This window comes from Chamaea fasciata, unplaced genomic scaffold (assembly GCF_029207755.1).
Source record: "Chamaea fasciata isolate MVZ Bird 193981 ecotype frontalis unplaced genomic scaffold, bChaFas1.0.hap1 SCAF_232, whole genome shotgun sequence".
Classification (NCBI taxonomy): domain Eukaryota; kingdom Metazoa; phylum Chordata; class Aves; order Passeriformes; family Sylviidae; genus Chamaea; species Chamaea fasciata.
Genome location: NW_027094317.1, coordinates 64,278 through 77,010, shown reverse-complemented (window position 1 = coordinate 77,010; position 12,733 = coordinate 64,278). Strand labels below are relative to the sequence as shown.

At 50.3% G+C, this 12,733-nt stretch overlaps 1 protein-coding gene across 1 annotated transcript in view; it reads right to left on the bottom strand.

The window, feature by feature from the left end:
* Nucleotides 1-5,550: 5,550 nt before the first annotated feature.
* LOC136304968 (hydrocephalus-inducing protein homolog) overlaps nucleotides 5,551-12,733 on the bottom strand; it is a gene marked incomplete at its 5' end in the record, with an annotated part of 67,973 nt that continues 60,790 nt past the window's right edge. Inside the window, 5 exon segments of the mRNA XM_066208382.1 lie at nucleotides 5,551-5,610; nucleotides 5,897-6,024; nucleotides 6,913-7,034; nucleotides 10,329-10,528; nucleotides 11,953-12,069. Of these exon segments, the coding sequence (XP_066064479.1) occupies nucleotides 5,551-5,610; nucleotides 5,897-6,024; nucleotides 6,913-7,034; nucleotides 10,329-10,528; nucleotides 11,953-12,069 (627 nt within the window).

Here is a 12,733-nt window from a genome sequence, read left to right as displayed (position 1 = left end):
TCTACGCATTTACCTTTTCCCATATCGTGAAAACAATACACTGAGAAGGAGGCATCAACATCAAAATGTACAGACAGCGCCATCTTTTGGTAAGAAAACTCAACGTGTCTTTCTCTTCCACAACCAAACTTCTGAAAGTGTCTGGCATGATGTAGTGCCTCGTTTTCTGCCTCTTTCAGTTGCTCTCTCTTTTTTTTTGCAAACTTGACCCCCAACAGGGGGGAGGCAAATAGGTAGAAAAATCTTTTGCTTTATTCCCAGGAACACTTTTCTCTTTGTAGAGCCAGAGATGCACCAAGCCTGAAGTGTGGTGAGGGATTGGACAGCAAGGGAAAGAATCCTCAAGCCCTTTGCAAGGGCCTGCACTGAGCCAGGAGGCTGGATGGCTTTCCTGTGACTTCCAGGAATGAGCAGGAGACACTTGACTAAAAATTGTTTGCGGTGGACTGAAGCTCAAATGTAGCCAGCTTGTCCCAGCTGCTTCCGAACAGCCCAGTACAAAGGTGCCTTGTGTCTGGTGCTGCCACAAAAGCCTCTGAACAGCTTTTTGACCCAGCGTTGGGTCAAAAGGGGTTGTTTTGCAGGAAGCCTCCCAGCTGATCCCTATGGAAGGCTGCCCAAAAGAAGGGACTGGGGCTTCATGAACAACAGACACATTTTTCTGGAACACCCCCTTCCCCCCCCCGCCCAGATTTGACCAGTACATCAGCTATTCCCTGCTCACAACTGCCCAGGTTGCCAGGAATTCCACAGGTCCACCAGGCTTGCTGCTGCCTCAGGAGCCATCAGGATCCATCCCAACCCCTGGTGCTCACCTCATGGGTGTGGGCGGTTTTGACAAAAACTTCCCCAAGGTTCAGGGTATCACAGCTGAGTTCAACCAAGGGTCCGCGGCCTTCCCCTCTGAGGCGCAGGGCCAGCCTGCTCTCACGGCCTGGGGAGAGATGTCCATTTCAGTACAATAATTCCCTCTGTTCTACTGGATTTTCCAGGCTGCCTCAATGCTAGACCCTGATTCTGAGCTGCATGCAACCAGCTCTTGATGCTGCAGCAGAAGATATGGACCCTTCTCTTCCCTCAGGAGATATCCCCTGGGGCTGACTTGCAATTTCTAACCCATTCCTTGGGCTGGTTTCCAATTTTAGCCACCAGTTTGCTGAGTTTAAAACATCTCTGGTGTCCTGTAGCGACAGGCCAAGGAGTGACAGGTATAAATTGAAAGAAAGGAAATTTAGGTTAGATATTGAGAAGAATTTTTTTACTGTGAGGTGGTGAGACACTGGAGTAGGTTCCCCAGGGGAGTTGTGGAGGTTCCAGCCCTGAAAGTGTTCAAAGCCAGGCTGGATGGGGCTTGGAGCTACCTGGTCTAGTGGGAGGTGTCCCTGCCCATGGCAGGGGCCTTGGCACTAGACAGTCTTTGAGGTCCGTTCCATCCTTAACATACTATGACTCTAGGGTTTCCTCCCCATGCACTTAGAGGAGCTTTGAAATCCATTCATTGAAGGCACAAAGCTCACGAAGACTTTGGCAATTGCTACCTGGCAAACTGCCAGGCAACAACTGCCAAACCACCTGGCCCAGCAGCACAGGACTGCTGTCCTCCACTTCTGACACTCGGCACTGTGTTCTGTTTGCACAGACTGAGAGCTGCAAGGTGACAATTCCCACACAGGGAGAGAAGCAGGTGCTGGCCAAGGGTGGTCCTTCTACCAACACCCTGGGCTCAGCGGGGCTCCGCCTCCGCTGGCCTGGTGGTGTCTGGAGGTGATCCAGGCTCAGGGAGCACATTTCTAACTCAGCTGCGACTGCCTGATGGTGGATCCATGTCAAATGGACCCATCCTGGAGGCCAGTGGTCTAGAGGGGCTTAGTGCTTGTTCACTAAAGCTGTTCTGCTCTGTAGCTGCTTGGCCTTTGAGGAAATGCTGGCAAAGCCGTGCCATGAAAAGATCTCCCTGCACTGCCTGGGTTGTTCTGGGATCAGCAATCCAGACACAGGTGTTCCGAGCCCTGGCCTTGCATGGGAGACTCCCTGGAAGCTGCAGGGACACTGGGGATGTGCCAGCACTGCCCTGCTGACCAGGAACTCTTCCCAGCAGTTACATGGGAGCCCAGTGGGCTCAGGCTTGCTCCATGGCTTCACTGTGGGTGAGAGAAGCAGGGGAAAGGAGCTGTACCTGAGATGTCACAGTAGGCCACACTCTGATACTCCAGTGCTTCCAGGGGTTTAAAGGTCACCTTGATTTCAGCCGAACAACGTGGCCCAATCTCTCCCTCCTGAAACAGAAAGAGACAGAAAAAGATTTATCTTCAAACTTCACACTTCTTGTTTTCAACCACTCCTCTAAGCCTTTCTTTAGAGCATCAGTGATGAGTGAACAACATAAGGAGCCCAAGGAAACACTCTAAACCCAGCTCAACACACCACTGGGCGCTCTCAATGCTCAGCTGATCAGCCCCCACTCTCCACAATGTTCCTGCTGCTCTGACACAAGCTCCTGGTCACATCATGCTGCAGTCAGCTACAGTGGTACCTAACTGCCATTGTGCACTGGTGGCTCTTGGCCTTAGACGGGCCATAGGAGTAACCAAGAACACGATCCCCTTCCTTGGAAAGAAAAATATTAGTTTAACCTTTTTTCAAAGAAAGCAGAGGTTGGGATTATTCTAGGATTTACTCCAGGATGAGAAGGGATTTTGCACTGTGCAGACACCAGGCATTCATCATCTCTCACAATGCCAATACTCAGAATCAGGGCTCTGGCTGATGGGAGGACATGGGCGTTTGCTTGCATAAACAGAAAAAGAAAAGGTTTACTGTCCCCGTGTGCAAGAGAACTCAAAATGCCCATTATAACCTCCCACCCTTGTGTCCAGGCTCACAGATGACACTGGGAGACTCACAAACAGTGCGAGTCGTGGTTAGAGGAAGGGACAGGCATTTCTACGATTAACCTTGGGCTGAATTTGGCCTCCTTTTCCCAGCGAACCCTTGCATGCTTCAGGTCAATCCGTGAACTGGCACTGCTCCAACACCCTCCGCTGAACCCCACGCAGCAGCACGTGTCGGGGGAGCCCCTACCTACAAAAACTGCTCCCTGTGGACACTTCAAGGACACGGAGTGCCCTGAGCTCGAGCCCTGGCAGCAGAGCTCAGCTTTGTCAGGCTCCCAGCCCTGCCTTGAGCCTGCAGGGCAGAAATACTTTCAGCAGTGAGCTCTGCAGCCGCACCAGAAACTCCATGTCCTCCCTCTGAGCACAGCGAGCCAGCTGAGGATCTGCTGAGTGACCGCACCCGGGGGAAGGGGCGGGGGTAGGGTGGGCTGGAGGAGGAAGAGGAGGAGGAGGAGGAGAAGGAAGAGGAGGAGGAGGAGGAGGAGGAAGAGGAGGAGGAGGAGAAGGAGGAGAAGGAGGAGAAGGAAGAGGAGGAGGACAAGGAGAAAGAGAAGGAAGAGAAGGAAGAGGAGGAAAATGAGGTTCTCAGCTATCACTTACCATTGGCTCAATGAAAACAAAAGTCATTGGAGAACAGCAGGGGGTCTTCTTGCACCTTTGCCTTCTCCTCCTGGACCTTTTGGCTCAGGAGGGCGGTGCAATTTTCACAAAAGCCCTTCACCTTCTTTATTTTTTCTCCTCCATGAAGTCTTCCATCCAGACCTTTGGTGGTGGCTCCAGCAAATCACACTGCCTGCAGCCGCAGGGAGAGACAAAGCCAGCAGGTCATTTAATGAGCCGCATATTTGCAGATGAAGCGGAAGTGCGGGAGAGCAAAGCACTTGGGGAGGAGCGGCAGCTCCCCAGCAAGGGCTGACCCCAAGCCACGAGGGTCCCAATCGGATCAGAAGATAACTTGTTGTGCACTAGCTCAGCAGGTAGCTTTACTCCACACTTGCAAGCTCAGGAGAGCTTTGGAAAGCCAGCATCCCTCAAGAGAATCTCCTGCCTCAAAGCCTCTGCCAAAACTGAGGGAGAATCCACCAGCCACCTCAGCTGGCTTTTCCTACCACTGAGCTGCTCAGGGGAAGCAGATAAAGATCACGGAGCACCCACTGCAGGACTTCCCTGGGAAAGGGAGACGAAGCTGGGTTGTGGTTACGTGTTACCAGCATCGCTCTTTGTTTCTTCCATTTTGGACCTGCCCTGTTCCCTACTCTGCCTTTCACAAGAGCATCCCAGAGCACTTCCAAAGGAAATTGATGAATTCAGGCACCGCATCCCTTCAGTGACATCCAAGGTTTTATATGCATGAAAACAGAGGCTGTGAGAGGGGAAGGGACTTCTTGGTGCAGGAGACAGACAGCAAACTCCTGGAGAGATCATCTTTTCAGGATCCAGAGCTTTTTGGGTCCCATCCCAGTGCATGGTAGTAGAATGGCCAGAGAGGGAAAGGATCCTGCACTAGCTCCTCTCATAAAAAAAAGTCCTCTCTGCTCTGAGATCTCAAAAGCATCTCTGACAGCAGGAGAGTAGGCCTTAGAGCTAACACCATCCCTAAGACTGGAAGTAAGGAAAAACAAAATGTCCTGGTGACAGGCTAGGACACAAACTGGCATGAAAATAAATGTAATTGGAAAAAAGTATTACGAAGAAAAGAAGGGTAGTGGTAGTAAGTGAATCCCTTCTAAGGGGAAATGAGGGCCCTGTATATCGAGCGGATCCGTTCCACAGGGAAGCCTGCTGCCTCCCTGGGATCCAGGTACTGGATATCACCAGGAGATTCCCTAAGAACTAAAAGAACTTCATCTGTTCACCACTGTCTGGGGGTACAGTGACTGTGAAATAACAGAGTTTTCAACATTCAGTGAAACAAGGAGGGGCATCAACAAAACTTCCACTCTGGTCTTCTGGAAGGCAGCCTTCGGCCTGTTCAAGAGACTGTTTTGGAGAGGACCTTGGGGAGCAGCCTTTACAAACAAAGGGGTCCAGGAAGGATGGACATACTTCAAGAAAGAAGTCTTGAAGGCACAGGAACAGACTGTCCCTGTGTGCTGAAAGATGAGCTGACAGGGAAGACAACGAGCCTGGATGGGCAAGGAGATTTGGAAGGAACTAAGGGGAAAAAAGAGGGCGTATTGCCTTTGCAAAGAGGGGCTGGCAACTCAGGAAACGTTTAAGGATGTTGCCAGGTCATGTAGGAAGAAGATTAGGGAGGCAAAAGCCCAATTAGAACTTGAGGAAATCCAGTCATTGCAATCAACCTTTCCTTCCCAAAATGCCATCCTTGGTTGGAGTATAAATGGAACTGGAATGCTGTGCTGAGCTCCTGCAGCCCAGGGACACACACCCTAATGCCAGGGATGGTTTACTTGGCCTAAACCATTCAAAATCACCAACACCCCCCTGAGGCCATGCATTAGTTTCAGTCTTGGGCCATGTATCTCACTGAAACGTATCTTTCAAACCAACCTCCTCTTCTCTTCATTGTCGGCTTCCTCAGTAGGAAACATCTTCCACTGGAAGTGGGCTGTGATGTTACTCCTGTTTCTGATGAACATGCTTGTGTGGCTTGATGTGGTGATGAAAGTCTTCTCAACCTTCATGGAATATGTGCTCAATCCAATGTTGACATCTGCAGCTTCTGCGCGAAGGAATGTGAAGAAACTTTCTTCACCTGGAACAAAGCAGAGTCTTTGCTCAGCTAGCTCAGTTGCTGATGGAAGCACAAGGAACAAAGCAAACCACAGGTCACGGAAGAAAGTGTCATAGCTTTTAAATGTATTAGCAGTTCCATGGATCAGTACATTTATCACGTCCTGACAGCTCTGTGTGTACTGCGTGAGGATGTCCTGGGCACCTCCTTAACCACCTTATTTCCAAGGTGTTTGTAGAGATTTGGCCCCAAGGTGACAGTATGTACAGTGGGATTTGTCAGATGTGCTCAGGTGACCCACTCAGACCACTGGGATTTCTGCATCAAAGTCCTTCAGGTGACACTGAGGAGCCCTGGTCAATCCTGGCTTGCCGAGGTCTCCCCTGCGCATCCCACGAGACTCCTGCCCCTCCTGATCCCTTGGATCCCTTGTTGCTGACAAGCAAATACGCCTGGGGGCATGTGGGCAGAAAAAGGAGACCCAGAGGAACAGGTGAAGTGACAGCCCACAGCAGGAGGGGACACAGGAGAGGAAACACAACCAGCCTGGCTTTGCAATATGACAAACCACTACAAAATGAACACCATAAAAATCATCATCATCGTCATCTTCCTGTCCAAACCCACAGCCCCATCAGTCTTGAAATATTTCATATTGTCCTGATCTCAAAAACCAAGATGGAGCACTTCAGGTTAAATACAAAAGGACAAGGAAAGATTAATAAGTACAGAGCAGCTTCTATATGAAGTCTGAATGGGATTCCTCAGTCTAGAAATCAAATGGGAGATGTGAGAGGTTTGCAACAGCATGAACGGCCTGGGAAATGGGGACGAGGAAAAATTTGTCTTGATTTGTCACCATACAGGAACTTGAGGGCCTGAAGATGTTATTAGGCAAAAACTGCATGGATGTGTAGAGGGCAACATAGTAAAAGGGTCTGTGACAAGCCAGTGGAGAAGCGGCATACAGGACAGAGGTGTGCAAGAAATACACTGCATTGGAGAGAGTCTGATGGAGACCTCGCAGCTCACATACAGCACTGCCCAGGAGTAAAATAAAACTTCACCCAGGCGTAGCCACACAGTAGTGGAGAATCAGGGTTCCTCCTTCCTCCACTCTGCAACACCCAGCAAAACAGAATTCCAAAAATCTCAGCCCTGTTAGAGGGGATCCACTTTTTCAACCATTTAAACACCAGCTATTTCAGTTTTCTTTGGGGCAGAGCTGGAACAGAGGAGGTACATCTAGAGGGAATTGAGGGGGATGAACAGGGAGTGATGGTGGAGAACTGTCCTGTGTCCCATGCGTTGCCCAGCACTCACCTATGCAGCGCGCCACCAGGGACCCGAAATGGTCACCGCACGTCAGCGGGTGAAATCCCACTGTCACCTGCATGGTGTGACCAGGGCCCAGAATTCCTTCGGCTGGAACCACGGAGAAAGGACTGCAACACAAAGAGAGGATCAGGACTTGGGGGGAATTCTGGCCATGACATTCTTTCTGCAGTGCAGGTCACTTCAGCTCACTTGGGCAAGCAGGGAGCAAACAAACTACGGCCAAGACAGACAGAACAGCCAGGATCAGAAACAGCTACTGACCCACTTCTGAGGAGATCCAGCCCTCAGAAGATCCTGTGGGATAAAACGACCTAATCTCCCCCATACTCTGCATCCAGCCTTCTGACTGCCAGCAATCCCATCAGAGAATGGTTTGTGAAAAGCACAGAGAGAGTTAAGAGCTATCTGCATGCATAACTTGACGCTGACTGCCTCAGGAATTTCTCATTTCCTGCTACCTATAAACTTCCTCTCAAGAGATGCAAATGTTAGGGCACTATCTCTCTTGTGAGATTACAGCCTAGGAATCAGACAGGGAGAAGGAACTTTCTCTTGAAGACCACGGAATAACTACTGTTGAATTTGCAGCGTGGCTCTTTGGTTTATTTTACCTTGAAAAGATCCTGAATTAGCACATTTTGTCAGCATTTCAATGAAAGCTGCTCTACAAAAAGGAGCAATCAAAACTCTGAAAGAGTGCAAATGCAGATTAGAGCAATACAGTGACATGGAAACAAGACCCAAAAGGAGGATGCCATTTACAATCTGAAGGATCCAATCCCAGCCATATGAAGCACCATTAGCAGGAGCACATCGAGGAGGCAGAACAGGAGGGTTTTGTGTATTTACCAGCAGTGCAGTCTGGGGCCCTGGGTTGTCATCCAGGCTGGTAACTGTTTGCTTGGCTCACCAGACAAACTCTGCGCAATGTGTTGGAAATAATTACGCAAATGTCTTGGTGCACTTTGGATGTAACAGGAGCAATTAGGATTGGTCACCAGGTGAACAGTTCTTGCCTGACAAACACAAGACTCCGTGCTTTGATGCTCAGGGACAGCTCAGGTGAAATGTGCTTCTGCCCAGAAGTTGCTGGGCTTTGTGCTCTTCCACAGCCCCACTGAGGAAACAAAAGTTCCTCAGTGCTTTGCTGGTGGTCAATCTGTGCACAGAAAGGGTGTTCTGGGGAGTTTGGTGATGAACTTATCACACACAAAAATATAGAGAACATCTGGCAAGCTGAATTTCATTCATGTCAGTAGTGACAGCTGATGAACTTGCTTCAGGTTCTGCTCACTAAGGACCTATTGCTGCAGTTATGGGCCTGACCTGCTCCATTACCACTAGTGAGAACATCACTAGTGGCTGATGGAGAAGCCTTGGGCCAGCAATGTTTATGTGCTGGATGTGAGACTTTGGGGAGAGAGGAGGAAAGACAAGGCCCCAGCAGCCCCGGAGCCCGATTACTGTACGAGCTCCCACATCTGCCCCGAGGGTGAGCCAGCACTGCTGCAGGTCTCTGCTGGGGCTTGGGGGATCGGTGCCTGGTGTGGGCAAGGCACAGGATTTTTTTCTTATTGTTTTGTCAGGAATTTTGCCAGAAAGAGAAGCTGCCAGTTAAGGGAGTCCCTGGCCACACTTCAGCACTCCCCTTCCCTTCCCTTCCCTTCCCTTCCCTTCCCTTCCCTTCCCTTCCCTTCCCTTCCCTTCCCTTCCCTTCCCTTCCCTTCCCTTCCCTTCCCTTCCCTTCCCTTCCCTTCCCTTCCCTTCCCTTCCCTTCCCTTCCCTTCCCTTCCCTTCCCTTCCCTTCCCTTCCCTTCCCTTCCCTTCCCTTCCCTTCCCTTCCCTTCCCTTCCCTTCCCTTCCCTTCCCACTCCTGCCCCATGTTACATACTCCTGCCCTCAGATGGCAGGATGTGAATAACACTCCTGGGAGTGACCTCAGGGGTTGCGTGAGAAAGAAGATATCTTCTTATTTTCAAATTACCAGGAGAAGAGGATCCAGCCAAGTTTCAGTTGTCAGGGCTGAAAAACTGAGTGCAAATCAGCCCTTGCATCTCCTACATCCCACCCCAGGCTGTACCCACCAGACTCCCCTGTTCCTGCTGTAGCAGTCATCTCTCATATAGACCTGGCTCCCCAAGACCCAAGGACACAAGCTCTACAGTTAAACTTAACTCCTCTGAATTTCAGTCAACATCACTAAGCTGTTCCCTGAGCCCACAGATAAGAAGGACTGTGAAGGAGACATCCCTGACGCTATAATAACCAAATGAAAACCACTGCCAAGAGATGGGGCTGGCAGGATAAATTTTGGCCTTTTATGGCTTGATTAGAGCAATATAGTGAGTTAATTGTCAGCTGTTCCTTAAGATAGTTCTCATCCTGTTAGATCTACCCTTTCAATGAATCACTACTGCACCCGACAGGCAGAAAAGATAAGGTCATGGAGGGGTTTTAATAGGTCTTCTTCGGCTTTTTAACTAGTCCATTTGTATGTTTGTTTCCTTGTATGGCATCTAAAGACAACTCCAGATCTCCCAATGGCCCCTTGCAATCCCCGGACACTGGTCTTGCTTTGAGCAGCGTATTTGCTCGGACAATTTCCAGAGGTCCCCTCTAGAGAAAGTTATTCTATACTTTTATCTTCTAAATCAGCCCAATTGCTTTTCACATAGTCACTAAATGTCTCATGTTTCTAATACACCTGTGCCTATGCCTATGGGCATGTGGTGTATTGATAGGCCTTGGAGGAGCTTGACATTTATGAAAGTTCCCAATGAAGAATTCATGATCTTTTGGCAAACATTTAACACAAACCAAAATGAAAAAACAGCAGAAACACAGGAACTTCAGAATATGTAAAATGAGATCTCAATGAAAGGGGGCACGACCTTATTCAGAGATTTAAAGCACGTGTTTGAAATTTTAAACCGGCTTTCAAAGGTTCATCGTGGAACAGAAGAGGGGACTGATGCCCTCAGCTGACAAGGGAAATCAGATCAGCTTTAAGTAACAGGAACTGCACCGGCTGCCTGCAACACAGCTCATGTTGGGCATCTGATGCAGGCACCACTGGAAAGCCATGTGCCTGTGTCCTCCCAGAGAATGGGTCTGTTTGGCTGACAGTGGTGAGTACCCATTTCAGAAGCTGCTTGTGCTCAGGAGGGCGCAAGCCAGCAACTAACATGTTCCAGCACCCCCCAGGAAATCTGGGGCAGAGAAAGCTCAAAGGCTGCATCCTGCTAAGAACACTGAAAGCAAGAGCAGATGCCATCCATCCTGCCCATTTCCAGCCGGCGACGCAGGGCAGCAGCTCCCATGCTCTGGTTCCTTTTGTTGTTCTTTCCCAACTCTGTTATCCCCCAAAGGTGTTTTGCACAAGGACAGATGAGCTGCCTCACCTCTCGGTGCTCAGCTGGTAATGAGCTGCCACACTACCACAATTCTGAATCAGCAGACTCTTGCGGGTGCTGCCCTTGACTGGACACTTTGAGAAGTCCAGCTCGTCTGGGAAGTCCAGGATAGCTCGGGCAGGGATGGCCCGAATTGGCACAACTATCCTTTCCTCTCCACTGACGCAGACGAGCTCATGGGAATAAACCTGCAGGAAAAGAAACTGTCTCAGCACAGGTCATTTGGTGCCATCTCCATGGCAGAAGAAAAGCCATTTCCTATATCCCTTCAAGGGTATCAATTTACCTATTCCACCCCCAAATGAACAATAAGTTCTACTAATATCTCACATTTTAAAGGCAGCAGTGCACTTTGCAAAACCTATCTCAGTGGCATTAAGCTCTTGTGTCACTTGGGTCATACAGACAAGTGCCCAGGGCCACCATAATTTTTACTCTCAATTTTAATGATGTTAAATAATTCCTAAGTCCCTTCTAAGGAACATGGAGCTAGGGAACACAGGACATTCCTCCTTAGGTTACTATATTCCCACTGATTGAGAATAGGACAAAGTGTTAAACTGAATCTAAGCAGCAAAAGGAAACTGAGAGAACAGCTGCACCCAAAGAGATCCTGGACCTCTGGCCTGGTGTAGAAATATCTGTTTGCTCAGAACTCCCCTCTAACTTTGCCTCTCCAACCAAGTCACGAGAAGAACAGTGCTAAGAGGTAGCAGGATGCTGTTGCAAAGAGCCTCTCTTTGTTTCCCTGCAAGGCCTCCTCCCTTCCATGCCATGTCCTAAACCCCTCTGTATGAACGAGCCTCCAGATCACAGCGCTGAGAGCAGACTTGCCAGGGCCTCGGCACTGGTGTTCAAACTATCACGCAAAAGCACAATTGGCATGGAATGGGCGCCAGCTGACAGAGCAGCCACAGTGACAGGCATGAAGACAGAGCCGCAGCAGTGTCGCTGCCACCGGCTCTGGGCCCACAGGTCTGCCTGCCTGCAGGCTGTACCTGCCCTACACGAGCTCTTTCAGGCAGGTGTCCAAGTCCCCTGCAGCTCACCAAGCTCCTGCTGACTAAGGGCACCTAGAGCTCAGTGTGCCTGTGCCAGGCTGGGCCCACGGGCACAGCACATCCTCTGCCCTGGCCTTGCAGCCGTATCATGGTCAGCTGTGCTCTGGGACAGCACAGCCGCAAGGCTGGAGAACAGAGGGTGTGAAAAAGCACCGTCCTTGCTCCAGCCCCGGGTGAGGCAGGGAAGCTGTTGCCCGTCAGGAAGGCGGAAAGCTCTCTGACCTCTTTGTTCCTCTAGTACTTTGCAGAATAATGAAACCCCTTCCACTATACCTAGAGATGGCCAGACATCTATCAACACCCCTCTACCGTTTGCCTACTGTTCCCTGGGCATCTTTCTTCCCTTGGGAATGCTCAGAGGAATGTGCAGCGAGGGGAAGCAGGGCCTGTCAGGCCTGGGTGCAGGGCCTGACAGCACATGCCAAGCTGGGACTGGCTGCAGGCTGCCTGCCCACGGCCTGGAGCCAAGCTCACAGCATGGGCTGTACCCAGAGTGCAGGGACAACAATGGCTTTGGAGATAATTCTGTGTTTTGGCTCCTCCAGTCTCACCTTGTTCTCGTCAGGAGTGAAGTGGACGCGCACATCGGTAATGGCGCCTCCTGGCACGGCACGGCATGCATCACTGGGGCCCGCCAGCTGGAAGTAAGGTGAGCTCTCCATGGAGACCTGCACCCCCTGAAGATTCTGCAGGAAAGACATGGAACCATGATTTTGCCACTTGAGGAAACAGGACAAGAGGAGACCTGTCCATGCCCTGGTGACGTCCTTCCTTGACCCCTTTTCCAAAGCCCTTTCTGCTGTGGAGGTACAGGCACAGAATTCCCAAGGGTGAACTTGAATCCCTTCTGTCTGGCTCCAGCATTTTGGCCAGGGGCAGTAGGGCAGTGCCTGGTGGGAAGGAAGGGCCGAGCAGGTCAGCACCGGCAGGATGGAGACAAGAGCACCTGAACCAAATCATCTGCATATTCAACAGGGCCAAAAACCTGCTGATTTCTGCCTGCACACAGCTATGCAGTCGTGTTCCACGGAGGGAATGGGCTACCTGAAAGCATAACAGCACATTCTCCTGCGGGGAGGAAGAAATTCCTTTCTAGCAGGTCAGCTTTGGATAGGGCAGTTCTGGGGGATACAGTCATGCAGGCAGAGCAGCAAGAGAGGAGACCAAACACTGTGGCCTTACTGGGAACAAATGCAAACCTGAAAAGCAAAAGAAGGAACACAGCAATCCCTAAAAAAGGGAGATGACAAAGAGAATTTAAAGCGCCAGTAAAGCAGCAAGGAAGAATCATCAACTGATTACAGCAATCACCTCCCCGAAAGTGATGGAAAC